The sequence below is a fragment of the Gossypium hirsutum genome, chromosome D02 (genome assembly GCF_007990345.1).
Source record: "Gossypium hirsutum isolate 1008001.06 chromosome D02, Gossypium_hirsutum_v2.1, whole genome shotgun sequence".
Taxonomy (NCBI): Eukaryota; Viridiplantae; Streptophyta; class Magnoliopsida; order Malvales; family Malvaceae; genus Gossypium; species Gossypium hirsutum.
The window spans coordinates 11,308,671-11,336,552 of record NC_053438.1 but is presented as its reverse complement, the minus strand read 5'-3'; the positions used below and the strand labels follow the sequence as shown (position 1 = coordinate 11,336,552).

The window sequence follows — 27,882 nt, the reverse complement described above, 5'->3', positions numbered from 1 at the left end:
AGTTACGTCCAAGTAAATTGAAAAAGAACGGGGAAACAAGAAAGAGAACTGAACAAAACTTTTAATAACCATTAGCAGTATAGAAATTTGATCATTGTTTACAAAATTTTCCCAGTACAGCATCAAAAGAATGATTGTAATTTGTTAAAATTGTAACAGCCTGTGAACTTACATGAGCATTCCTCATTGCTCTAGGAAGTTGCAAGACAAACTAGTGTGTGTGTGTATATCTAATGCTTCATACCAACAAAACATAAAGCTACCTCAGCTTGGGCCTGCAGCTCTTCCAAAACCTTAATAAGTTTCTCACGTGGAATCATTGTTTCACTTTGCTCTGTCAGCATTTTCCTTAATCTTCATCCATGCACATGAAAAAGGGCAAGCCAAAATTAATATTATGATTGAAAATTCAATGGGAAAAGGAAAGCTAATTATTGACATGTTATTAGGACTTCATTTTTCTTAAAGTACTCATGTTTGACACTTAATATTTGGACATGAACATAAGGATATAATCCTCTAAATAAACGAAAAAACTTAGAAAAATTGAGCAGACCGTTTCTGGACACATATTTAGGTGCAACACTCACCTCCAAGTCCAGGTAACTAAAATCTCATTGGTGTCAAACCATATTTATGCAACAGTAATTGAATACTTACAAATGGATCAGGGTAACATTATTCAAAAGATTTAAGAGAGAGAAAGGTACATTGCATAGTGTATGAGTGACACAGGTTAAGTAAGACTTACCTATGAACAATGGCTATGTCCCCATGTCCGGTGCATATTATAAACATCGAGTTAGTGGGTAATGCAGTGTGGAGACTACGAACCCTAGCGTCGATGCGTGTTAAAATTTCCTTTAGCTCAGTTGAAATATTGTATTTTACTCCTTTGCGTTTGGCAGGTTTCTTATCACATGTAAGCAATGACATCATTTCCGCAAGCTTTCCATTCAACTTTACGTCATCCTCAGCTTGTTTTCTGAAATAGGAATTCAATTCTGAAAACTGTGTCCAGACAAAGTGAACACGGTCATTCTTGACCTGCCACAACAGATAAATGTACGAAGTTGATAAGCAAGCTTGGATAGAAGAAGGTATACCAGAAAAGCAATATAACGAAGCCTTACCTCTTTTCTAGCCTTTAAAAGTGCTTCATCATCAGAGCAAACTGGGATTGCATGGGATGACTCAGAAGCATATCGCTTCACTATGGAAATATCATCAATGAAAGAGGAGGTCTTGCCACACTCACCCAGAAGTGTAAGGAGCTTCCTACGCATAAAGGATGGTGGCGAACCAAAATCAGGTCCTAACACAAGAAGCAAAGACATTATAAGAATTTACATATGCGTTTCTACATTATAAAAAAGATAATCATATGATAAACCTTCTGATGCAAGGTATATCTGACTTCTTCACGTAAAAGAACCTAATCAATGTGAATGCAAAGAAAATAAGTACTTGCCATTTCTAATCTTTAACAGAGCCAAATCCATAGCAGCTCTTGCATCTTCAATGCTATCATGTCCACTCCCCGACTGCTGTATTTCCCGAGAAAGAAATCTCTTCGCAAGAACTCGAAGAGCACTTTTATAAGATCCACCGCGAGGGTGTTTGTATAATACAGATGTATCAATTATCAGATCATGAGAAATCTTCAAAGCTAATAAGTCATTCTCCAAGGAGTGCCCGACTAAGATGGTATCTTTGTGAACCAGCATCAGAAAATCTTCCTGAAAACAGGAAGAAAATATAAATAATTTGTACATGAGCTTTTTTTAATGGAACATTAATTCAACAATAGTGCAGTAAAAATATAACGACAATGATTAGTGATAGTCAACAAAGGGAGTAAAACCTGAACATTTTGAAGAGTTGTAGTCACTCCACTCAACATCTCGTATGTGATTCCACTAAACCTGCTTAAGCAATAAACAAAATTATGAAATTGACCTAATGATAAGAAATAATAAAGTGTATGCCTAGAGACAGGGAGAGTGATCTCAGAGTTGGATGACTGAAGATTTCAAATCTGTCAATACAAATTGAGTCGAACAATTCAAAGCATGGGAAATTTTTTCACACACATATTAAAAAAAAAAACAGCATAAACTTGACCAACTAATAGATCTTTTCCTTTTGTTTGAATGACACTAAGAGATAGTAGACAAAAGAAATATAGTTTTCATGAAACTCTACTTGGACCTAACTTCAACAGTTCCAAATTGCATTTACCTTGTGTTGTAATCGGTGATAGGGTTTGATGGGTTAACCAATTTATCCAGTACAACCTGTCAACAAAAATCATTGCACTTTTAGCCAATTTATCTAGTAAATGTGTTGTATCATTTACATGATGCAGCAATAAAAAGATGGTTTACTCTTTTCTTTCTTTTTTTTCCTCTTTCTTATGGGAGTAAAAGTTCATTAAAAAGATATAGGAGTATTATTTGTATGCCTTAAATGCCAATTATAGGCCACTATCAAAATTATCTAAAAGAAACTGATAAATAGTTGGCTAGGAAACTGATAAGAAATATTAGAACAGAAAAGAAAAGAGAGAAGAGATTCAATTCAACATGCCTGTCCTTTAATATCAACCAGGGTCACTCTTGTAAGCTCAAAACCCTCACTTGTTATACACTGCATGAACGTAAGCAGACAAAAAATAAGAGAAAAAAAACAAAGTCCATCATGATGAGCACACAGAATTAACTACATAAACACAAGAAAACTTAATAGCCAGAGCAGAAGGTAAGAAGCACAATTGTCCAGAGTATATAATAATTTATTTTCTACTTGAGCAAACAATCACATAAATTCAGATCAGAGATGAACGTTTTAAGCCACAGGTGGGTCTGGAGACAAAATTAGTGTACCAAGGAAATTCTAGGCAAAGCTCTTAAGCTTTATGTAGGATTTTATCTAACTTCTTCAGAAGAAAGCAACAATATCTTGTCACTGTACATTCTCCAACTAATAGTTTACATGATTTTATCTTATTTCACAATAAAGAAGCAAAAAGTCATCATGATCTAGTCATAAGCTGACACACAGGATTTACCATTTCACAGTCAAGTGCCAACATTTCATAAGGAGAAGATCCATCAGGAGCAGGACGAGTAGGAAGAAAACCTACATGTAACAAATCCAAGAATGAACCAAGGACATTTGAACAATGAAGAAGCAAGATTAAGATGCTAAGAAAAGTATATGTAACAGTCAGAGAAAACATTTAGCACACCTGGTTGATCATAACAAAATCCATTGTCTTCTAGTTCCTTTGCTGTAAGCATATAATATGAAATGGGGAAAGGAATGTCTTTCAAGATTTCTGCAGAGTCCATTGAAGAGATGGATGTTTCTGCATAAAGATGTCATTTTATAATCAACAGGTTATTGCGTTGGTAGAAATACTCAAATAAGTTAAGATGTTATTAAGCAAAACCTTGTAATGTTGTGATGCTGAAAGCAACAAAAGGATTGCCAAGCGGCAACATAACCTTTGCAACATAATAGGAACCATCTCATCTCCTAAATATAACTTTTTGATAATTGTAGACATTATAAAGAAAAAATCTTAATCAAGATAGTGAGTGATTACTATGATTTTGATTTTACAAATATGAAAAGTAAACTGGAACAGAACATAATTGTTTACGAATTTGCCTTTCTACTTATTTAAATATTTTCTTTCTCACAGAGAATTTACACTCCCAATAACCTTATTTGATATGATAAATAACCAACATGATTTAAGGATTGCAGCCCAACTCTGAGTGAATAGTAAAGAACTGGGAACACCATTTATCAACAAGTGTGGAACAGCTGAAATACCTTCATTCTGTCTCAATGAAAATTAGTTAAGACCACCAGAAGAGTACATGGCACACGTTTAAGGTCCCCAAAGCTTTTCTTTTCTAGTCACACAAGTTGGACTAGCAATCCTCTAACGAAAATCAACTAACCCTGTCAAGCACCTAATTCCAGCATACAAGTAAGAAATTTATGCAAACAAAGAAGTAGACCATGCAAAGACGGATTTTGCACCTTGCTCAGCTGATTGGCTTACATCCCTTGCTGAATCAATTACATTTCTCTTTCTCTTCACTTTGCACGTTAGGAGTGCGTCTATTGTCTGCATCCCATCTGATACACAACTATAAAAACAACAGAACTCATAAACACAGCACATTGCATCATAGACAAGAAATGCAGAAACAAAATCATTACGAACCTAAGTGCTAAAAGTGCCCGAGGATTGCCACAACTTTGTTTAAAACCAGAAAGTTTCATGGATTGAGCTATGTACAAAGCTGCATCCAAGCCAGGGACATAAAGCATAACAACTTTCGGTATCAGCGGCTTATTCTGCAAACAATGTAAAACAAGAACATGTTTTTTTATAAAACCCAATAATGAAAGACTTTGTTCCACTCATTAATGAGGAAACCAATAATAAAGTTTAATACATAACATTATATTCTTTACCTTAATAAAGACCCAGGAAGGCATGAATCCATCGGCAAGAACCCAGGTAACAAGTCCTTGAACATCCTGGTACCAAAACAAAAATCCCCAAAGTTCAACTATGTTTCTCAGAGTATAAATAATGGTTTTCCCCCTCACAACGTCAGTTTTAAGAAACTTACTTGCAAATTCAAAGTACTGTCAGCTTCTGGCGTCTTGAAAACAAGTTCTGCTTTTGCCTGCAAAAGGGAAGGCTTCAAGTTTCATTCCATTCCCCCATTATACTAAAGAAAATCAATATATTCTGTACATAAAACTTGAAAGCAAGCGAAAAAGGAAGAGTACTTGAGGTCCATAAATATCAAAATAATTAGAGCTCTCCTTCTTTTCCTCCTCTGGAATTGCCTCTTCACTCTTTTCCTTTAGAGACGCCATTTTCTTCTTTAAAAAAACAAATCTTCTTAGTTTCTCTCTAAATATTTTTCTGGGAACCCAAACAATTTTTTTCTTTTTCTATTTTTTCTTTTAACAAATATGGGCAATTCGGCAGAGAAGGGAATTGGAAAAGTACAGTAATGGAAAATGGTCTGAACCCTTGTGCTAATTGCTAACTAAGATGGGGCTTTGGGTTGAACCGGGTTTCTTTAAGGTCCAAACGGTGCGTTTTTAATCTTCTGCGGCTTTTAAATATAAAGTCAAAATTTTCTATTAGTCCTTGCACTATGTATAAATTACAATTTAATACTTTTTTAATTTTGAAATTTATTTCTTAACCTAAATGATAGAACTTAATTAATTAATTGAATAAGTTAAATTTTTATGTTAATCTCATACTAAGCATAATTTGTGAATTTAAATATTTTTCTCTAATTTAATATTTTTAATTTTAATATTAACTCAAAAGGTAATAATTAAATCCATTAATTAAAATAGTTATTATTTTATAAAAATTATGTCAAAATAAGAAGCTGGTAATATTTTTTACCTATAATATTTTAAAAATAAGAGAATTTAGATGAAAGAATTTAATATATACTCGATTAAAAATATCAAATTGAAATATAAAGATTAAATTTAAACTTTACGCATGGTATAGGGACTGGTAGCAGCATTTGTCCTAAACATAACCTGGAAAGTCTGGTATATAATAAGAGGGAAAGAAGCGAGGGGGCTAGAGAGATAAAAAGAAGAATGTCGAAAACGCTGGTGCAACCGATAGGGCAAAAGCGGCTGACGAATGTGGCCGTCGTGCGTTTGAAGAAACACGGCATGCGATTTGAAATCGCTTGCTACAAAAACAAAGTCCTCTCATGGCGTTCCCGGGTGTAAGTTTTTGTTCACAAATTTCACTTACTAATCGTTGTTATTGAATTTTGATTAAATTTTTTTAAAAAGGGAAAGAATTTTATTGCAACAGCGAGAAAGATTTGGACGAGGTTCTACAGTCCCATACGGTGTACTCCAATGTTTCGAAAGGGGTTCTTGCTAAGACCAAAGATTTGGTTGCTGCTTTTGGGACTGATGATCAGACTAAAATTTGTTTGGAGGTAATTCTAAAATTTAAATTATTTTACTAAGATAAAATTATTTTTGGTTAATTCTCTGTTTGCTGATTGTGGGTTTTTGTTTGGGTGGTAGATTTTGGAGAAAGGGGAGCTACAAGTTGCTGGGAAGGAAAGGGAATCGCAATTTTCGAGTCAGTTTCGGGATATAGCGACGATTGTCATGCAAAAAACCATCAATCCTGAAACTCAGCGCCCTTACACCATTAGTATGATTGAGAGACTAATGCATGAAATTCATTTCGCTGTTGATCCCAATAGTAGTTCCAAGAAGCAGGTCGTTTTTTTGTTGTTATTAAAGTATTTAGTTATGGATTAGCAAAAGAAACTGATGAATCTTCTTTGTTCAATGGAATTTTTCATGCCATGTTGAGTCATGCTTCTCCAATTGATTTAGCATCAGATATCTTATTTCTGCTTTAATTCATATTTAGATGTGCGTAGTTATGCCTGACATAAAGTTGTTCATTGGAGTAGTATTCTTTTAGTTGAATTTCATGTATAATATGATGGCTTTTTGTGTTTTCTTCTTTGCCTGATGGTTTATATTTCTCAGGCTCTAGAGGTTATTCGTCAGCTTCAGAATAACTTCCCCATAAAACGGTCGCCCATGAGATTACGACTCATAGTTCCTGGACAGAACTTTCATTCTCTTTGTGAGAAGCTGAATGAATGGGGTGCTACCATTGTTTCAAAAGATGAATCCGGAACTCAGCTGTCAGTTGTAAGTGAGCTGCATCTTCTGTTCCCTCAAGGAGAAGCTTTTGACTCTTGGTTTAGTCATTTTATCAATTTTCTCTTAACAATGGTTATAAGTTCATTACATTTTTAGCATTATTTACTGATATATTTAAAGGTATTTGTCTGGATGCTCCATCTGGGTAGTTATTCAAGCATCATTTTTTTCTCTAGTTATGTGAATGTCATGAATTTAATCCATCAAAATTGGAAGTTAGGATAATTTGTCAAGCAAGGATGCTTGAATAGTGTTGATGCATTTTTTTGTTAATTTTGATTTTTGTTGATTTTAATAATTACATGATTGAAGCCAAGTAATGTGAAGGCGTATTTAACCATGCATGAGCATAAACTTTGTCAAGCAGGTAGAAGCTTGTACCCGATTGGGAATTTTACTCTTATTTTAGTTCCATGCTTCTTGCACCCAAAGTTTCCGATTGACCTTCACTCGAGTGGTCATAGACACTAAAGTTATATGTGCATCAGTACATTTGAGAAGCATATCTGGAACTTTCTAATTAGCACATTATGTTTACCTGTCTGTCACTTCTGTGTTTATCATTACTTAATACTTTTGGGATTAAATTAGCTTATCCAAGTGACTCAGCTGCTGTTGATAGCTATTTAACTGTGTGCTTTACCTTTTATCTTACGGTTTTCTTTTTCAAGTGCTTAAGCTCTTGTTTGCTGGTTTTTCAGATTTGTGAAATAGAACCAGGGCTTTTCCGAGAATGTGACTCCCTTGTGAGGAATTTACAGGGTAGATTGGAAATACTTTCAGTGTCTGTACATGCCGAGGGGGATACGCAAGTGGATAATTACGATGATGAGGATATATCATCACAGCTGCCCAAGGATTCGGCCGAGTCAGCATCATCACGTTTACCCCCAGAATCTTCTGATTCAGTTGTCCAACTAAGTGAGAAAATACAAAAGCATACCATCTCTTCAGGAAATGGGAATGCTGAAGGGGAGGCAAAGCAACATAAGTGCAGCACATGCAATGCATTTGTGGGGGATTCCAAACAGTACAGGGATCACTTTAAGAGTGAGTGGCACAAGCATAATTTAAAACGGAAAACCAGGCAACTTCCTCCTCTTACTGCAGAAGAGTGCTTAGCTGATGTGGAATTGAGTGACTCAAAATCGGATTTGCAGGATTATTCATTTTGATTTGGGGCTAAAAACTAATGTGAGTGCATATACCATTTCTTTTCTTTTACTATCTTTCGTTGTTTTGATCAGCTGGACATGAACTCAGTTGTAAATTTGGCTTTGTATTACTTGGGTATGGCCATTAGATGCGGGTATTCGGGTGTGAGTTTCAGATACGAATATGTCAAATTTTGTTTAAGATTGTTATTTAGAGGATTTTTGAACTAGCACATCTCTATTAAGGTATGTCTGTGATTGGCTATGTAATGGACATGGATTAAGTATATTAATCTGAAGAATCTAGCTTATAAAACTGGTGGTGTACATGCATATTTTTAATTGCGTTTCAGCCAAGGTAGTATCATATTAGTGAACAGATTGTTTTTCTCTTAGTATTAGTACTGATATGTCTTAGGATTAGGGTATATTTATAATAATATGGATTTATTGATATTTTTAATAAATATTTAGTCTGAAATAATTTTTGGACTTTGAATTTACCAATTAGGTCCACTTTGGTATCTGAATTTCTTTTAGATCACTTTGGGATTTGTTTTCGTTAAGATTTGATGTTGTAACCAGTGTTCTTGGAATATAACTAGATTGGTTGGTTGATCGGATCGACTAGATTGAGAATTGATTGGTACACTGTTGAAACAAAGGGGTTGTTTAAATCGATTGAATCAGAAATTGCTCGAAATCAATAAAAGAAAAAATTGGAACAATAAAAAAAATTGGAACAAAAATTAATAGTTGAACAGGTTGAACTGATTTAATAATTTTTTTTAAAAATTTTATTAATTATTAATTATTGTTGGTTTAGCAGTTGAATCGATCAAATATATGTATATGAAAAATTAGTAGTTTGATTGGTTTAATAATTGGTTTGGTTAGGGATGTTCAAACGGTTGGTTTAGTTAATATTTGAACCAAATAACCATGACCGAATTACCTAAAATGGAAATTTCTTTAACCGTTAATCGGAACAAAGTTTTTTTTTTAAATACATTAAACTGAATTGAAATATTTTGGTTAATTAACCGAATTAATTGAAATTTATATATTTTTTGTCTTTTGATTAAAATAAGTATAAAATATTAAAAAATACATTGTTAATATTCAATTTTTTAGTAGTTCCAAAAATTTTAAATGGAGTGAAAATAACAAATAAGACATTTGGAACATTTGAAAAACCTGAAAGCTGACAATTGTTAACTTTCAAGATTTATGTAAGGTTCCAAATAGATTATTTATTTCTGTTAATTGGTTACTTCGATTAATTATCGTATCGAATTAACCAATAACTGAATTTCTAAAAAAATAATTAACCGATCTCCGATCAAATTAAATTTGTCCATCAATCGATTAATTCGGTTTTAACAAAATTATGAACACTTCTAAGTTTAGTTATTAGAACACTGTATGTGACACTTTAAAATTATTCCAGATCATCATCAAGTGTCATAACATCAACTTTTTTATAGTTTTTAAGTTCAGGGATAAAAATGAATATAGTTGTTAAGTTCGAGTATAAAAAAGAAATGTAAATACCAAAATGGATTTAGTTATCTGCAAATGAAGTCTTCTTATATATTAATATATTATAATTAAGTTCATTAAAATAATGTAATTAATCAAAATAGTCGTTGGATGAAATCAAAGGCGGTTGGACTATGATTTCAGCTGGGTAGCAATTGCTAGGTAGGTTTGTTTCATTCCAAAGTTGTCCCAAGATAAATACTACAATTTGACTCCTAGCTGATCCCAATAGCATAAACTTGAGTAAGACAAACTTTGATTCATAAATTTACTTTTTTTGATGCACATAATTCATTTCCGAAAACAAATAATTATATTAACAAATACAAAACCTCCTAATATGTACAAGCAATCCACTTTACATCTTCAAAGTCGACATTCACAAGACAATCTATCCCCTCATTTCTTGCTTCTCACCTCTCTGGAAAATTTCGAACATAATGCCTCTACTTTACTTACATAACGTGTGGGATCCCAGGAGATTTCTACAATATTGATGGTGAATGAAACCGACTAATAAGATGTTTGATAAGATGAACGATGAGAGCTTCCGCAAGCTGATTTACATTGTTGAGTCGAGTTCGAGCAAGGTGACTCGGGTAAAGAAGAAGCAAGTGATATTTCGTCCCTGCAATCAATAACAAAATTAACTATGAATTTACTCTCCTGCTTGTAAGACGCTTTTTGTGAGACAACTATAAGTAGGGACAAGGACAAGATCATGAGATGTTTAGCAGTTACCATGAACCCTTTGAAGGTCTTCTTCTATCATCAACCAAATTGAATTTTGTTGGTTCCACCATAGATTGGTCTTGGACAAAGGGATGCTGAAGCAGTTTCAGTGCTGTAGGGCGTGCAGTTGGTTCCCTTTGCAAGCAAAGTTTTATGAAATTCTGAGCATCCTTTGAAAGGTTATTAGGGATATCTGGAAAACCCTTACTGTTTGCTATCTTAAATATGGCTGCAACCTGGTTTATAAACAACATAAACAAAATTTAGGGGTCTTGGTTATAATTGCAATGGATGTCATCATGATCAACTACAATAAATATCGGTGATAACGGCGCTCGTACCCCTTCGTACTGGCTCCACGGAGGTTTTGATGTGGCCATCTCAAGAACTGTACACCCTAGGCTCCAAATGTCAACAGCTAAGCTATATCCATGAGCATTCATGATAACCTGGAAAGATCAGTGGATGTTAAGATCAAACAACTTCTAAAACATGGGAGAAAAAATAGTATAAAATAGATATGGAAAAATAGGTACCTCTGGTGCCATCCAATAAGGGCTTCCTTTAAAAGAAAGCATTGAAGAACAAGATGTCATCTGGATTTTAAAACACAAATTCATCAGAAACATCTTCCCTTACTAAAAACACAATGTTAATGGATAAGTCCGTACATGTTTAGCCATTCCAAAATCAGCAAGCTTGATTTCACCATTAGGATCTACAAGTATGTTGGCTCCTTTGATATCCCTATGTACTGTATTCCTTGCGTGTAAGTAAGCCAAGCCACTGAGTATTTGCCTTGTGTAACTTCGGATAACAGGTTCCTTGAAAGGTCCATATTCACCTAGTAATTTGTGGACTGAACCCCCTGAAGCGTATTCCAAGTAAACCGAAAGCTTGTCTGATCCCTGCATAAATTAAACTTGGATTGTTTCAACTTATTGACCAACCTTGTAAACAAATTGGATTAATAGACATGTAAAGGTTGCCAAGCCTAACCATTTCACTCCCATAATATTGGACAATGTTTGGATGAGACAACTCACTAAGCAAGGATATCTCCTGTTTTGCATTAGAAGAAAGAGAGTCTAAATCAATAACCCCCAAACATTGCCGTGAAAGAAACAGATGTTTTAAGACACTGAGATTTTGTAAAAACCAGACCAACCTGGTTCAGTTGTTTGAGACATTCTTTTGATGTTTGATCATCTTTAATGACCTTAACTTCCTTCACTGCACACATTGTTCCATTTTCACTGTTGGAAAAAGTAACATATAAAGCTTTTTCTTTTGAATTCATTCATATGAAAGGGCAATGAAATTATATCAAATATTTTACCTATTAAAACCAGCAAAAACATGTCCAAATGTCCCTCTTCCTAGAAGCTTCCCTTTCTTCCATTTAGATGGAGATTTCTTTGGAGGTTTATTAGGTGAAGTAGGAGGAGGAAGGGGAAGACGATGACATGGATGTTTCTCAGTTGGGGACTCTAAAGTGGCATCCCATGGTGACAGATATCGAGGTGATTGATGCATATACGAAGCTTTTGATCCTGAATTTGAGCCTTTTGACCATAAGTTGCTGTTATTTTCTTCATATACTCTGCAACCAAATCATAAACTATGTCGCTTATATATCAGAGTTTTTATATTAATATTTTCTAAAAGAATCATGTGAGCACCGTAGCTTTAATGATGTTAACAACAGGGGAACCACCAGATGACCTGTATAAAATATCCAGCTATTATATTTGCTTTTTCTTCATTAAGGCAAAAGAAAATACATTAATTAGTATTACAAGTTTGGTAGATGATAACCGACACATTTCTACACATAGCTTTTCTAATGTTATATGTGGCACTTAAATTATAAATTATATGTTAAATAATTTGTCATAAATGATAATTATATCTTCTATTTTACTTTTTGTTTTTCTTAATAATTTTTTATGCTAAATATACTCAATTATTTACTGTCACATTGAAGCAATTCATTTTATCATTTCTTTCTTTAATTTTTAATCAATTTATTTTTAGTTTAAAATACTTAAATTTACTTAAAATTTTAATTTTATAATAATTCAATATCTTCATTATTTTTAAATGTTGTATATAATTTGATAAAGAAATATAAAACAAAGAGGGTGAAGTTTTCTGAAAATCAAACCAGTATTGAGTGGAAATTTATGGAATTTTCACTAAAATCTGTATCAGATAGTTATTATTTGATCTTCATGAGCAAAACAGAAGATGAAACAAGTTTTTTAAGGAACTTGAGAATATAAGCCACAAACCTGAAGGAACTGAAATCCCCATGAATATCATCATCATCAGAAGAAGAAGATTCATTTGAGGTAAAACTTGAAACTGACACCCTTTCTGAACCAAAACTTGAACCCCTTTGATGGGACTCCATTGATGCCCTACATGAAGAAGCTGAAGGCTGTGGCAATGGATAAGCTTTCTTCTCCCTACTTTTACTTCCTAAATCTGAATCAGAATCCCACAACACTGAACACCCATGAAAGGAGATTGGATGAACTTCAATATCATAACTGTTTCTCGGAGATTTTTTACTCACTGCAGCTGCTTCATGCAAGCCGTTTGGCTTCTCCATGCTATGTTTATCGTTGTTCCTTGTTGTATAAGTTTTCTTCATGCTCTTTTCTTCCATATAATAAAGCACTGTGTGAGAAAGAACTAAGTAAGTTTTAGGCTGAAGTTGTTCTTTGTGAACACACTGGTTTATATAGTGGTTAACACTTAACATTAATGTGATACCGCGTGCTTGCCCGTATATACACGGGTGTGCTTATCTACCGGGGCCTTCCACTGGCTACTTGGTGGTTTGAAATGATTTAATGTACGTCCAATCCTACGGTAAAATTTTATGACAATCCATTTTTTATATAAAATTAACTCCAGGTATCTTTTGATTTTCGAATTATCTGGATGGAGTCAGGTCTTCTCCATTTTTGGTTTGTTTTTGGATAGGAAATCAATATTACTTGGAAGAAACTTCGAAAATAAGCATATATCTAAGGACATGTACTTGACTCTTTGATTATCTGCAATTAGCTTGTAAACTGTCTTACGGCCTCCTTTAGATGTTCATTATAAGAGCAAAAGATTGGTCAGATTATTACATAATGATGACGAATTTATGATTCCAAAGCAAAACAGAAAAACATATTGTCACTTCTTCAATTCTCCATTTTAAAACAATATATCACAGCAGATCAAATACATTCAATTATGAGCATCTTTTCAGCTGCGCAGCCTTGTCCTTAAATATACCATTAACCACTTTTTTCCTTAACAGTCATCCACTAACAAAGATCTTGCATCTTGTTGTATCAGACAACCTTTTCTTTTTATATAGGAAAGGATTGTAACTTGTTAATGGAGGGAAACTTGCTAATAGAAGAAAGTGTTAGAAAACCCAACAATTCCAACCCTAACTTATTAAATGTCACCTTTTGAAAAACAGACATAAGCTTTTTGGTTTTAATGCTTTGTCTTCTTCTGCACATTTGACTTATCTGCAACTTCTCCAATACAGAAAATTGCTTCCATGAGAAAAACACAGATTTGGAAAGTTCAAACAAGTGCAAGCCACGAAGACAACATTCAGTACTCATCAACTTGGTTTCAACTGCATGCATGCGCCCTGGTGGACATGGCAGTGGATAAATTATTGATGAAATACAATGCATCAAAACGCTCTCCGCTACATTTTAGATATTATTTGGTTTTGTGTCCCATTATAATAAAACCAAAGTGTCCTTACTGCATTGATGAATTGTCTTTGTCATCTAAACAATTTGCAAAACCAGCAACCCCCCCCCCCCTTATGGTGGAAAACCGCTGCCTTTCCTTTTCTGTTAAATGTCCACAACCTATATGATGATGTAAGTTTACTTATTTAGGGTGGACCCTTTAATTATGCATGAAAACATATGGAAACTTTTGACATTTAGAATTCACAGTTTTGGCCGTTGTTTCAAAGACATTAAACTCCGCAGATGATTGGTTATTCTCGTATACACTACAAGAAAAATGAGTATTTTGTAGATGTTAAATTTAATTTTTTAAGATACTAATTACAATAACTAAATTAAATTATTGCTAAATATTGACTTTAACATATGTTGTGTAATTTAATTTTCTGTCTATTAATAGTAACAACACGATTTGCCGTGATAAATTATTAGTAAAATGTATATCAACTGCTAAACCTTAAAATAGTAGCAAGAACCTTGAAATGTTATTACAACAAAGCGAATTGTTAATGAAGTTTGTAACGACTAAAAAAGTTGTTAAACATTAACATAATTTAATTTTATACTTATTTATTGCAACGACACAAATTGTCATTATGAATTATTAATACAATTTATAACAACAAAATAAGTTATTGTTAAATGTTAAATGTTACAATGTTAATTATAATCATAAAAGGTTGTCATATACTGATTACAACGATTTGTCGTTATGAATTATTAAATAAATTATTTAAAAAATTACCCGTATTCAAACGTGAGTATAAGAAAATACGTAAAAAAAGAAAAGAAAAAAAAACCCTGGAGAAAAGGGAACATGTGCGTGTTCGATAAATACCCGTCTCCCATCCGAGTCTGAGAAACATGGAGAGAAAAGCCCTTTGTGGACAATGTAGCTGCTTGCTTTGCCTTTCATGGAGCAAATGATTATGAAAATCTCAAATTCGATGTCCTTCTGTCTTGTCTACTCATAGTTAAGCTACTTGTTTCAGTTTCCCTGGCAACCCTTCCTAAAATTTCTTTATCAATAAAAAGAATAGGACGATCACTCATTATTTAGTGCCTGATTCATCGAACATAGTACAAGGAGCTGCTTCTCTAACAGTGTTTGATACCCTTTCACATTGAATGTCGGATATACACTCATACATTAAGTCGTCGATATTATCACCAACCTCTTGCCTGGACGAGATCGAAGAGATAGTGCTAGAAACAGCTAACTAGTTTGTTGCATGCTGGATTCAAATTCATTCAATTAAAGTTGTCAAAACTGTCCATTTTTAAGTCGGGAAGATTAGTTGACTTGTGTCGTATTTTTTTATGAGATTCAAGCATTGTTGGGTTGAGATGATTTTATACATATTTAAGAGTTATTTTCATATAGAATATAGGGTTGTCTATTAACTTTTAAATGCACTTTGAATCACTTTATTTCACATTTGATAAATCAAATTAGGGTTGTTTAGTAAAGATAACACAAATAAATTTTGCTGTATTACCCAAATTCGAGAATGACTACACTTTGGGTTAACTTTTAAGTCATATTAAGTTAAATTTTAATACTTAATTTTGATTATGTATAAGCCCAATTATGTATTAAGTCCTATAAATATTTTTGTTGTCTTTAAGATTCAAACTATGTTCTCTCTTAAAAATATAATGTGTACCTGACCATTACACTCAATAATTTATCGAATATAAATAAAATTTTCTAAATTAAAACTCAAATTTCACTCGAAATTATTGGAGATGTTGGTTGGATACTACTTATATCTAATCAACATAACTTGGAATTACACACATTCCAAGAAAAAGGTCAAAACGAAGGTCCTACCGGCAGTCGAACCCAGGTCGCTGGATTCAAAGTCCAGAGTGCTAACCACTACACCATAGAACCTTACCTCCATTGATCTCGATTTTATACTATTTATTTTTTTGTAAAATAAAAGATCAATCGTCCCACCCTGACAAGTTACTCATTTTGGTAACATAAGCTGGAATTCGATAAGATCTTGGGGTTGCAAGAGGAAGCTAGTTCTTGCTGGCAAATCTGTTGGATCGCGAATACACCCTGTTACGCAGCTAAAAAATAAATTTTGGCAATTACAAGTCACGACTTTACATGTGAGGAATGAATCGAATTGAAAATGATAATATATATATCTTTATATATACATTATAAAGTTGTTTAAATCACACAAGACAATGAAGACGATATTGTTGATGAAATAAAACAGTTTCAAGATGCATTGTGGGTTTCTCCTAAAGAAGCTTTATAAAGAATTTTTGAGTAAGAAATAAATGAAATATCTCCTGTAGTCATTAGTTTACACTTACACCTTCCAAACAAATAAATTCTGCGCTATTCCAAAAATCAAAATCTAGAGCATGTTTGGAGATAGGAATAGGATCATATATTAAGAACAATGCTCATAGAGTACTTTGCAACAGATGCAAAACATAACAAAGCAAGACAATATTTGTATAAAGAGTTTCCAAAGCATTATGTATGGAATAAGAAAACGGTAAACTATCAAAATAGTACTTTTGTCTGTCTCAGATTACATTTTAGTCACTTATGTTTAAAATGTTACGTTTTAGTCACTTACGTTATCGTTTTCTTATGAAATGGTAACTCTGCCATTAAAATATGTTACCTCCTAAACGACAGTCTGATGTGGCAACTAAAATAGGTTTAAAATGCCAAGATGGATGTCCACCTGAGATGAGAAAAGTTAATTTTTTTTTATGAAAATACAATACAAAATTTTCCCTAAAACCCAAATTATTCACGCCAGACATCCCAAAATTTTGTATTCTATTTTTATAAAAAAAAGTTTAACTTTTTTCATCCCAACTGAACATCCATGTTGGCATTTAAAATACATTTTCACCACCACGTCGGACTGTCATTTGAGAGGTAACAGATCTTAAAAGTAGAGTGACCATTTCGTAACAAAACGGTAACATAAATGACTAAAACGCAACATTTCAAACATAGGTGGCTAAATCGTAACTTAAGGCAAACAAAAGTTACTATTTTGATAATTTACCCGTAAGAAAACCCAAGAAGGGAGAGAATAACGAAGTAGAGAGTTCATTGATCATATACATAGTGCTAATCCGAAAGGTGAAAAATTGTACCTTAGATTATTGTTGAATTATGGTACGGGTCCAACTTTATTTCAAGATCTTTTAACCGTAAATGGTACTCCATATCATTTAAAGAAGTTGTAGAAAACAGAGGAAATTTGAAATCAAACGAGAGCACATCATATTGTTGAAATGAAGCAAGTAGATATCAGATGTCACAAACACTTGGAACATGATTTGCAGTGATATTGAAACATTGCGAACAAGGAAATGTAAGAAGACTATGGGATGCATGCAAATGGCGAGGCTGCAATTATATCAAACACTTTAAAAAGTATCAACTATTTCTCAGAAGACAAATAATGACAATAATACCCTTATTTATTTTAATAGTATTTTATTAAATAAATTTTTATTATTAAAAATAAAATTTAAAGTTTTGAGAAAAAATTCAGAAAATATAATCTTAAATAATTTTTATTTTTTCTAACTCTTATAGCAGTTATGGGCAAAACTATCAAAACTTATGATTTGCCTTCTTTAAAAATAGATATTATTGATAAAATAAATAAACAAATGCTACTGAAGATGAATTAGAGACTTACAAAGAAATATTTTATGAAACATTAGTGGAAATTCCTTTTGAAGATTATGAAATGCAAACAAAGTTAAATGTTGAACAAGAAATTGCATTTTAGATGGAATTAATTCAAGAAAAAGTGGAGCCTTTTTCATTGATGGACTTGGGGGAACAGGGAAAAACAAATTTATATCGAACCTTACTTACTAATTTTAGATCAAGAGGAATGATTGCAATAGCAACATCTGCAATAATGTCAGGTGATCGGACGACATATTCAAGATTTGTTTTACCGTTAAATCCCAAAGATACAGCTTTATGTGTTTTTTCAAAACAAGATGGTGTTTGTAGAATTGTTTACTGAAGCAATATTGAAGCTCAAACATACTTTCTTGAAGAACAAGACTTACATACCCAAATGTCAACAAAATTATCATTATAGAGGTTTTCCAGTTGACTGCATCAGTGACTGTTGGAACTGCTAACAGCAGTTACTGGTTCCTGGGGTTGTTCCCACGTTTCTGCCCACCACTTTCATTGTTGTTTGTGTGATAGTGGGGCATGAATCGGTGTTTTTTTTATGGAAACCACCGCTATAAAACATAAAAACAATTTCATCGAGTGAAAATTTTGCTGATTTTTTATGTTTTCTAAATTTCGTGTTTTTGTATAACTAAATGCGATACCCTCGACAAGTGGTACTACAACATCTTGATTTTAACATTTTGGTTTAGATGATAGTCGAAGATATTTTTATTTGATTTTTCTATTTCTTAAATTTTGTTTAAACCAATCATTTAATAACATTATGCAACATCTATTTTTTTTTCATTTTAGATATCTATCAAAATAACAAGGAAGTTACAATAACTTTATTCGATAGAGCAAAAACGATGGTTGGTTGTCCAATATCAAAATATGTAGTTTTTCATTATTATTAGGGTCAATAATTATTTGTAAATTTAAGTCCATCTTAAATATGAAAATTTGAAAATTTTAACGGGCTTAATAAATAAACTTAAATTTTAACGGTAAATAAGTATTTTAACGAGGTTAACAAATAAATTTAAATTTAAAAATTTAAAAATATAGAGATTAAATTTTTTAAAATAAAATAAAAATATTAAATTCCAAATATATAAAAAAATACAAAAAATTTAAGCATATTATAACCTTCAAAATTTTTACTCTATTATTTAATAATAATAAAAATCAACCCAACCTAAAAAATAGAAGAACCTAATAAAAGTAAGGTCATAAGAGCCTTCCCACATGACAGATGTGTAGCCTTTCTACATGACACATTTACTATATCCTCCTCCTTTTTGGAGGTGATTAAAAGATAATGGTAAATTCTCAGTTTTGGTCCTTCTATTAGTTTCACTATGATTATATTTGATATTTAATATTTATATTTTAATTTAACATGATTTGATCTTCTATTTTTACAATGACATTAATTAGTCCAAATAATTATTATCCTCAATTAATTCGGTTAAAACATTGATATAATTTTTTTCCTAAAAACACCTTTTTAACGCACACAATTTATCTCTACATGATAAATTAAAATGTATACTTTTGAGAAAGAAAATTTCGCCCCAACATTTTCATTGGAATAACTTTGGTTTAACATTTATATTTAATCCAGCTAAAATTTATTTTTGTTAATTATTTTATTCTTAAAATATGCATTTAAAGGTATTGGAATATGCCTACTTACAAATCAATTCCTTATTTGTTTTCGAAATGCTTAAGAAAAAAAAATTAAAAGCAAAAAATGATTTGTTAATATTTTTGTTTTTTATTTCTAAATAATATATTTTCTTGAGAAAATATTTTTAATAATGTATTATTTAAATTTTGCATTTAAATGGGTTGATTTGCAAGTTGATACTTAATTCACTTGATTTTTTAAAACTTTTATATTATATTTTCAAAGAGTTGATCCATAGTTAAGACTGCTATTCTTTTAAAGGGACAAGAATGCTCTAAGGCTTCCTTATTCATACATGTCCAAATAAACACTTTTTTTTTTAGATTATATAATAATGGCAAAATTTTAATTTTTATTCTTATACTATTATCAAATTTAAAATTTAATTTCTATACTTTATTTTTTTTACAGAATTTGGTACCTTAACTTTTATAACGTGGTTAATTAATGTACCTATGTTATTTTAATTAAAATATTAAATAAATTTTTAAGAATTGTTAATACCAGGTCTTTTGATTATTAAATGAGATTTTAGTTTTTTAAAATTTTATTTTCAGTAGGTCACATTAGAGAAATTAAAAGAAATTTTTTAAAGGTGTTAGTAGGTATATCTAAAAAAAAATCATTAAAAGCATAAGGATTTGATTAATAATTTGTGTAGGAAAGTACACAAGTTATTTTAAACACAAAAAGAAATGGCAAAATCTATGATTCTCCTCTGCTCAAAATAAAAATACGCACTAAAATTATCAAATGTTATCCAAATGAAATTTGTAATACTCTTTCCAGCACCTCATATTTTTAGTTTACGGAAAGCTAAAGGACAGAATAAGATCCAAGAACGAAGAAGAATAAAAACAAAAAATCCAGTCTTGAAAGGCCATTATTTTATTGCCACTTATCATCCCTTCCAACCAGACTATCAAGGATGGCTCTAAAAAATTGTTTCCAGTTGACCTCAGTTTGCAACACCAGAGCTAGTGTGCTTCAAAGCTACCATCATCATCATGTTTCTTCTGTTGACAAGATCCATTTCCAGACATTTAAAGGGTTGAAATTGAATAAACCCAATTTATCCTTCACTGCTGGTAGATGCCAAAAATCCAGGCTTATATGTAAAGCCAGTGAGGCTGTTGCTCAAGGTATGCATCTGTTTCTTTTTTACTTAAATCTTTTTGAGTCTTATTATTACCCTTAATGCTATATGCATTTTCCTTAAGTTTATGTTGAGAAAGCTCCGGAGTTTCAATGGTGGATTGTTGATAATGTCCCAGAAAAGAAAACCCTGTTTAAAATTTGAAGAAACTAGTGATTGTTAGAAACAGATTCATAATCTGCAATCTGCAGTTGAAGTGGTGACAGAAGCAGACTGGGAAGAGCTTGTGGTTGGCAGTAAGACACCAGTTTTAGTGGATTTTTGGGCACCATGGTGCGGACCCTGTCGGGTGATTGAACCAGTTATAGCTGAATTAGCCAAAGAATATGCTGGGAAGATTGTTTGTTACAAGCTCAACACTGATGACAGCCCAAATATTGCCACAAAATTCGGTATCAGGAGCATCCCAACCGTGCTGTTCTTCAAAAATGGAGAGAAGAAAGAGAGTATCATTGGTGCAGTGCCCAAAGCTACCTTGGCTGCCACCATTGACAAATATGTTGATGGCTGAACATGAAACGATGTCAAAGTTTCATGTTCATGCCATACTATGCCAGTTCTTTATGTATCATTCATTCACAATGACATATCTATGAATTTTCCTCTTTTAAATATTTTGTAAATATTATTTAATTAGTGTTCTGCAACAAAAATAATCCTTTCACTTTGTCAACCCCAATGCTCTTTTAAATTCAAAGCTGCAGGATTTGATTTAAGTGATCATTAATTAGGGAACAGAAAATAATAGGAAATTGGAGCAACTTCAAAGTTGCTTTTAACATTTCATTGATAAAAACACTATGCTATATGTTGTTTTTCACTTTTTCCTGAAATTAGTACACAGTGGGAGGGGAAGACCTTGATCTATCATTATAGTGTTTGTACCACGAATCTGGCAGGGCCACAGGCAAGTCAGCCGATTCCCATGCTGCACACAACAGCACAGCTGTAATCAAAGAACCATCAGCTTTTTGCACTCTTTCATGGGGAAGGTTTCCAATCAAATTGATAATTATTAAAACCATTAACTGCTCCAAGTCCATTCAGTAGCTGGTTCCCCATATCCTGTTGTTGGTGATTCCTTAGCTGATCCCGAGCCATCTGTGCCATTCCCATCCTTCCATTCATGACAGGGTTATTTCCCATTGTGGCTCTGATTCCATTCACCATAGCAGACTGCCCTAGTCCACCACTCATTGAACCAAACCCCACACCACCAATAACTGAATTATTGCTGATGGTTCCATTAGCGACCAAAGTGTTGCCACCGCTGAGAACCATGTTGTTACTCGGTGGCAGCATTCCATTTACGCTCTTCACATCATTGCCTAGAGTGCCAGCACCAACCATGCCGCCAGTGTTATTAAGTTGGCTAGACATTATTTCATGAATGATTTTCTGAACAGAGCTTTGGGATTCATTGGGATCCGCCTCACTGGAAAGAGCTGGCTGCTGCATAGGCATGTTCATTGCTGGAGAATTTGCAGAACTCATGTGACTTGAAGCTGCTAAGGCACCATGCGGAGCTTGAGGAGGATTATTAGATGAGGAAGGTGTTGGAGATTGAAATGGAGAAGGATTTGCTTGTGTTTGGGGTATTGTGCTAGAGGAACCAGGGGACGGGATCTGCACAGAGTTTCCACCATAGGAACTGCTTGCATTATTCATAGAATTCTGCTGTCTGGAGTTCATGGAATTCTGGTGTAGAGGCCCAGCAATGGTGCCAGCAGATGTTGATGCAGATGCTACATTAAGCGAGTTATTTACATTAGCCACACCATTGTTAGCAGCAAGCTGCATCCCAGAAGCCTGGGCAGAACTTTGATCACCATTAGAGCTCTGGGTCATCATTTGCTGTTGTGGTGTCTGCTGCTGTTGCTGATGCTGTTCCTCAGGCTGTTGAGATTGTGCATGAAAACCAGATGAAGTGCTCGTTCTTCGAGGGAACTTGGCCAAACTCTCTGAGGAAAAGCTAAATAAATGAGATAAATAACAAATGAATCTGAAGCTACACTCGTAAAGTTCTTATTTCTCACACTATTTCCAAAATGCAACTGGTAAAATAGAACACGCTATTAATAACCAGTTAATAACCAGTTAAAAAACACAACCCTTCACCATCAAAACTCAAAAATCAGAACATTTTCATACAGTCACAAGCTACAAAAAGGGCTACCAGATCCAAGACTGTCAACAAGCATATAGAACTCCCATTGAGACTATTTACTACAGGAAGCCTTGACTGGTACTTTCAAGCATTACAAAGTATCTTTTAAAAAAAAGCAATGACAAAATAAAAATAGATTTAGCGATGGAAATCTTGTCAAAACTTACCCATGGGTCCAGTCCTTGTTTCTCTACTGTAATCAATCAAGTCTTTCATACTATTAACCACTTCAGATATCTGTTAAAACCCCAATAAAATAAGGAAACATGAGTAGTTTGAATACAAGTCAATGCAAAAATTTTCGAAAAGAAGGTACAACTGTAGAACTCATCTTTACATTTTAGCTTTTCCCGTTGTCATAACATGATAATAAAACATTTTAACTATATTTCAATAATATTTTTTATTTGCTCTTAGACTTCAAAACAAGCAACTGCTAGAGCATTCCGATGATGCAAGTACATACAACATTGGATCCAAACAAACTTGAGAAGATCATAGAACAGAGTAATTTGTAGTGGAAACTTGCAAGCTAGTAAGTGTTAAAAGGATACAAATTTGCCCTAGAAACAAAAGAGAATTTTGGAAAATAGGTAGAGCAGATGCAGGAAATTACCTGAAGACACCTCACATATCTCTTTGTATAACCCAAATCATTTACCAATGGCACTTCCAAGGCTTTAGCCAATTGCCGAGCCGATGCTACAAACCTAAAGTTCATTCATAGCAAATTAGAATTCCATGAATGCAATATTATTATTTAATAAATCGAAAATAAGTAAATGGTATACTGCAAGTTAATTTGATGTGCCCAACCCAACCCAAGTGAGCATGTGTGTGTGTGTGTGACCAAGATCCTAATCAAAATCTATCATAATGAAGCATCTATCATAACCGTAAAGAGGAAAAAGTATAAATCTCAAGAATATGAAACAGACCATGATTTTCAGTAAATGAATTATTGGTCCATTCATTCAATTAGAAAAAAGTACAATATTAAAAAAAAGACATACAAGTTACAGTTATTCTGCAAATCTGGAGCAGATAAATTTGTTGATGCGTTTTGTGTTGCAGCTTGATACTTTTGAGCTGCAGCCCCAAGTTGACTAACCTGTACAACCCAACTTACAACAATCAAATACAACTAAAAACCAGAGAAGCAGCAGTCATACTCTTAGAATCCAAAGAATAAATATAACAATTTGCTCATGATTTAGGGTGAGAATTCATCATCATCATTGATATGACATTTTCTAGATTGCAAGAATGCGCAAAAGGAAGATTTCAAGCAACCAATCATAAAATAAAAAAACATCCCAACTTCTTGATATGATAATCTCATAAAAGCAACATAAAAAGAAATATTACAAGTCAACACAGGTTTCATACGGTTCAAACATACTATGCACACAGATCAAAAGCATATATTGGACATTCTCAAGCAATAGAGAATCACAACCTGAGGTATCAATAATCTTCTAGGGATGAGTTCCTCGTGACGCCGAGCACAAAATTCCCAAGAACAAATCTAAAAAGAATGGAAGAGCCGAAATTTAGTTAATGAGATCCCAAAACTTTGAGACTCAATAGAAAGCCACTACTTCAATTTGTAACCTTCAGATCTGGTGAGAAAACTATCCTAAGCTGACCATCACGAACAACACGAAGCTGCTCAAAAACACTTTCTTGTATTGCTTTTGCATAGTCCAGGACAATTTGTCCAGATGAATTCTGATACTCACGGGGCATATCAACATAAAGAAGTTCTTCCAAAGTACCACTTTCATATTTAATTTTGAAAAGCCTAGGGAGAACCTCAACAGTCGCCTCTGAAAGCACAACTGGGAGAGATTAGATATACGGTAGAAATGGATAAATAAAAGCCACAACAAACTTAATGTATACCACTTTACGCAGTAATAGGATATTGACACACCAATAAGAAGCACTAATACATGTTAATCAAATAATATAAGATGGAAAACTAGTTCATTGACTGTATCCCAAAAAAAGAAAGAGGAACAGGAACAAAAAGAGACTTAAAAGAAAAGGGCATACCAAAACCACGTCCTGGCTTCCTATTGCATATTTCACAGTGCCATACATCCTGTAACATTTATACAGCAGTTCAATTATCCTTTTGCCATTAATATATACCCAAAACCCAAGGAGAAATTCAATGTATAAGTATTTATCATCAGGTGAGCAAACAAACAAAGATGTAAAGTTCTAAAGATAACTGTCTTCATTCAATTACATAAGATGCCAATTGAATAAGGTTCAGAGTGAGAAGTATAGGCAAGTTTTTATCAGCAGACCTGAGGGAAAACACCAGTTGTTTGGCGGCCATTTCCATACATAGAAACGCACCACTTCTTTTTGGCATTTGGCGCGAAGTACTCAGCAACAAACTTTCTCCAGAATTCAATATTGTTGTCCTACATGAAAAAACAGAAATGTTACATCCAGAAAGCCACTGCACACATGTGGAAATAGATCTTCAGACCATGGAGATCTTACTTCAGGTCTATGTTGTTGCTGATACATGTAATGTGTCAATCGCCGAGCACACATCCCAGGCTCATATGCTGATTTCACAGGTGATCTCAAAGGCAAATTCTGCTGTTGAAACTGCTGCGGTAATTGAGGCCTTTGTTGAGGCATTGCTTTCAAGAGTTGTTGGTGGTGGTGTTGCTGTTGTAGCTGCAAGAGTCTTTGTTGATGCAAAAGACTGATTTGGGCGGCAGCAGTTTGTGGGGGCTGCCGTGACATTTGGAGCAACTGCTGCTGCTGTTGCTGCTGCTGTTGTTGTTGCTGATGCAAAAATGACTGATCTGAATGTTGAGGTTCCATTTTTACCTGTGCCAAAGTTCTTGAAGGCGGGATTTGTTGTGGTTCCAATTTCACAGGAGCAAGATCTCTCAGCGTTTGCAACTGCTGTGGCTGGCTGTGCTGATCATTAGTCAGTTGTGGCTCCAATTTGACAGCCCCAACACCAGCCATCCCTCCTCTAATAGATTGAAACTGTTGCTGCTGCTGCTGCTGCTGCTGTCCTTGTTGGGTGTTGTGAGGGGCAGAGACCTGTTGCATCCCTTGTTGACCATGTTGGAACTGCTGTGACTCCGGTTGTTGGGGCTGTTGTTGATCTGGTAAAATATGGTTACCAAAAAGGTTAGAATACTGCTGACTTTGAACTTGACCAGACGACCCAGGGTTTGCCATGTTCGATGGCACAAATGACGATGAGGCATTAAACCCCATCCCAGTACCCACATTCGAAAGTGGATCAGATTCAGCCCCTGAATCGATTCCTCCACGCTGGCCACTCCCAGGACCAGAAAGCTGAGGGTTCGGACCCCCATTCCCAAATGACTGATTAAGAAGGGAAGAAACATTAGGCACGTTCCCGAGCATATTCATATTATTAAACTGAGTACGAGGAGACACTAATGAAGGAAACCCAGATTGAGAAGGAAGGCCACCGCCTTGTGATCCTAGCATCCCTGAATTTGTTCGCAAAAGAGATGACGGAACAGACTGCGCACCACCTATTGGAGTAGAAGACCCTAATGGCACCATGTTTCAAGACTAACTACCTAAAACTCACTCACAAAAATGTAACAACTATCTAAAACAACATGAATTCAACTAAATAAACTACAGTTAATAACAAAACACAAAAAAATCAGCCGCAGAGTTCAAGAAATCAGCCCAACTTGGCTGCTTTTAACTTTCCAGTCCTCATTGTGGACAAATAACAAGGGATCAGTTCTGTGCCTGAGCATATAGCTTTCTGCTCCACCATACAAGCGGCCATTACCAAAGAAAACCGAAGCCCAAGAAGAAGCTCTGATTCTGAGCATTCTAACATTTACAGTCAAGCAACACTAGAATGGCTTTCCCTCGAATTCCTAATAAAAGAAAAGAAGACATAAGAATTTTCAGATCCACTGAAACATAAATCATCCGAAAAATAATTTTACTAACATTCAGCACAAAAAGTAATTAAGACTGTCAACAAAAAGAAATTTAAAACTGAAATCCGATAACCGTAAAATCAAACTCCAATCGAATCTTAAAGAAAAACCCAAATCTCAAAACCGTAGAAATTTCATTAAAACTCAAACAAAATTTTACTTAAAATTAGAGAAAGACAGTAAAATCAACTGACCAAGCTGAAATTTTTAACCTCCAAACCCCCAAAAAATTGCAACTTTATTAGAAGAAAAACGAACGTTTAACCAAATACATTAAAAAAGCAACTAAACTCGATCCAGCCACTAACAGCAGAAATCAATGATCCAGACTTAAACCCCAAAAAAAACTAGCAAAAGGGTCAAAGCTGAAGAGACTTTGAGAAGACTTACCAGCGTTGAAAAATTCTCACAGTTACTGTCAAAAGATAAACAAAGAAGAAGGGGAAAGAAAATAAAAAAAGTAAAGAAAGTTTCCCAAATCTCCAAAGCTTTGATTTCAATCAAAACATACCCAAAACAAAAAATACCAAAATGTCTTTTGAACTCTCTTTCTCTTCAATTCTTCTACTCCTTTTTTTTTCTTCTTTTTTGCTTCAATAATCTGAAGCAATTAATATGTCTACACTTCACCAAAAAAAAAAAAACCTTCTTTTTGCTCTCCTCTTAAATCAATTCTTCTGCTTTTCCTTTTTTCTTGTCTCAGTACGTGCCCTGTTCTTCTTCGCTGTATCTAGTGAGAGAAAGAGAGTGTTTGTATTGTCCTTTGCGGACGTCAAAATTTCATTCCATTAGATTGAATTTTTCTTTTATTTTCCCCCCTTCACTCCCTTCTTTTGTTTCCATGGAATGATGATGATGATGATGGCATCACATCCATCCATCCATCCATCCATCATGAATTATGGATGATGGGATGTATTAAAGTGACGCACTTGTTTCGTTGCATGTGTATGCTTACACTAATGCCACATGATTGTTTCAATTTTCTTTTCAAATTTGATTATTTTAAAACTAAATTACCATAAGCTTAGTATGGGGTTAAAAGTAAAATTTTGTTGCCATAAGAATTAATATAATTTACTTAAATTTAATTTAATCCAATTCAATTAAAAGAGACTATGATAAATTAATTGAAATTTAATTTTTCAATGAATTATTCAAAATTAGAAATTGAATAATTCGATTATCATTAGCGTATCGCTTCCATC

General features: G+C 33.7%; 5 protein-coding genes and 1 non-coding gene across 9 annotated transcripts; 2 read left to right on the top strand and 4 right to left on the bottom strand.

Moving 5' to 3' along the window:
- Positions 1-49: 49 nt before the first annotated feature.
- LOC107910416 (small RNA degrading nuclease 5) lies at positions 50-5,064 on the bottom strand. Its single transcript, XM_016838246.2, has 14 exons — positions 4,822-5,064; positions 4,659-4,715; positions 4,498-4,563; positions 4,244-4,377; positions 4,057-4,166; positions 3,251-3,370; positions 3,071-3,141; positions 2,590-2,649; positions 2,242-2,297; positions 1,865-1,925; positions 1,472-1,739; positions 1,134-1,315; positions 752-1,047; positions 50-354 (listed from the first exon to the last, which is right to left on the bottom strand). The coding sequence occupies exons 1-14, from the start codon at positions 4,909-4,911 to the stop codon at positions 231-233; spliced, it is 1,695 nt and encodes a 564-aa protein (XP_016693735.2). The 5' UTR covers positions 4,912-5,064; the 3' UTR covers positions 50-230.
- A 571-nt stretch (positions 5,065-5,635) lies between these two features.
- LOC107910417 (ribosome maturation protein SBDS) lies at positions 5,636-8,244 on the top strand. The gene is made up of 5 exons (XM_016838247.2): positions 5,636-5,801; positions 5,894-6,023; positions 6,115-6,315; positions 6,595-6,762; positions 7,476-8,244. The coding sequence occupies exons 1-5, from the start codon at positions 5,668-5,670 to the stop codon at positions 7,947-7,949; spliced, it is 1,107 nt and encodes a 368-aa protein (XP_016693736.2). The 5' UTR covers positions 5,636-5,667; the 3' UTR covers positions 7,950-8,244.
- A 1,493-nt stretch (positions 8,245-9,737) lies between these two features.
- On the bottom strand, positions 9,738-12,973 carry LOC107910418 (mitogen-activated protein kinase kinase kinase 3). 2 transcript variants are annotated; one of them, XM_016838248.2, is made up of 9 exons: positions 12,497-12,970; positions 11,542-11,805; positions 11,371-11,458; positions 11,202-11,264; positions 10,874-11,110; positions 10,739-10,798; positions 10,544-10,651; positions 10,212-10,438; positions 9,738-10,098 (listed from the first exon to the last, which is right to left on the bottom strand). In XM_016838248.2, the coding sequence occupies exons 1-9, from the start codon at positions 12,874-12,876 to the stop codon at positions 9,984-9,986; spliced, it is 1,542 nt and encodes a 513-aa protein (XP_016693737.2). In that variant the 5' UTR covers positions 12,877-12,970; the 3' UTR covers positions 9,738-9,983. The 2 variants fall into 2 exon arrangements, with proteins under 2 accessions (XP_016693737.2, XP_016693738.2); XM_016838249.2 differs by lacking the exon at positions 11,202-11,264 and having other exon boundaries at positions 12,497-12,973.
- A 2,836-nt stretch (positions 12,974-15,809) lies between these two features.
- Positions 15,810-15,881, bottom strand: TRNAQ-UUG (transfer RNA glutamine (anticodon UUG)). Its single transcript has one exon. It is a non-coding gene; the product is annotated as a tRNA-Gln (tRNA).
- A 4,150-nt stretch (positions 15,882-20,031) lies between these two features.
- LOC107910420 (thioredoxin M-type, chloroplastic) lies at positions 20,032-21,142 on the top strand. Its single transcript, XM_016838255.2, has 2 exons — positions 20,032-20,516; positions 20,722-21,142. The coding sequence occupies exons 1-2, from the start codon at positions 20,303-20,305 to the stop codon at positions 21,039-21,041; spliced, it is 534 nt and encodes a 177-aa protein (XP_016693744.2). The 5' UTR covers positions 20,032-20,302; the 3' UTR covers positions 21,042-21,142.
- Positions 21,143-21,272: 130 nt separating this feature from the next.
- Positions 21,273-27,625, bottom strand: LOC107910419 (transcriptional corepressor SEUSS). Of its 3 annotated transcripts, none has more exons than XM_016838252.2 (10): positions 27,186-27,625; positions 25,218-26,608; positions 25,016-25,135; positions 24,756-24,804; positions 24,312-24,526; positions 24,157-24,225; positions 23,711-23,808; positions 23,314-23,407; positions 22,865-22,934; positions 21,273-22,491 (listed from the first exon to the last, which is right to left on the bottom strand). In XM_016838252.2, exons 2-10 carry the CDS (start codon positions 26,274-26,276, stop codon positions 21,512-21,514), a joined length of 2,754 nt encoding a protein of 917 aa, XP_016693741.2. In that variant the 5' UTR covers positions 26,277-26,608; positions 27,186-27,625; the 3' UTR covers positions 21,273-21,511. The 3 variants fall into 3 exon arrangements, with proteins under 3 accessions (XP_016693741.2, XP_016693740.2, XP_016693742.2); XM_016838251.2 differs by having other exon boundaries at positions 27,065-27,564; XM_016838253.2 differs by having other exon boundaries at positions 27,320-27,459.
- Between the last annotated feature and the right edge of the window lie 257 nt (positions 27,626-27,882).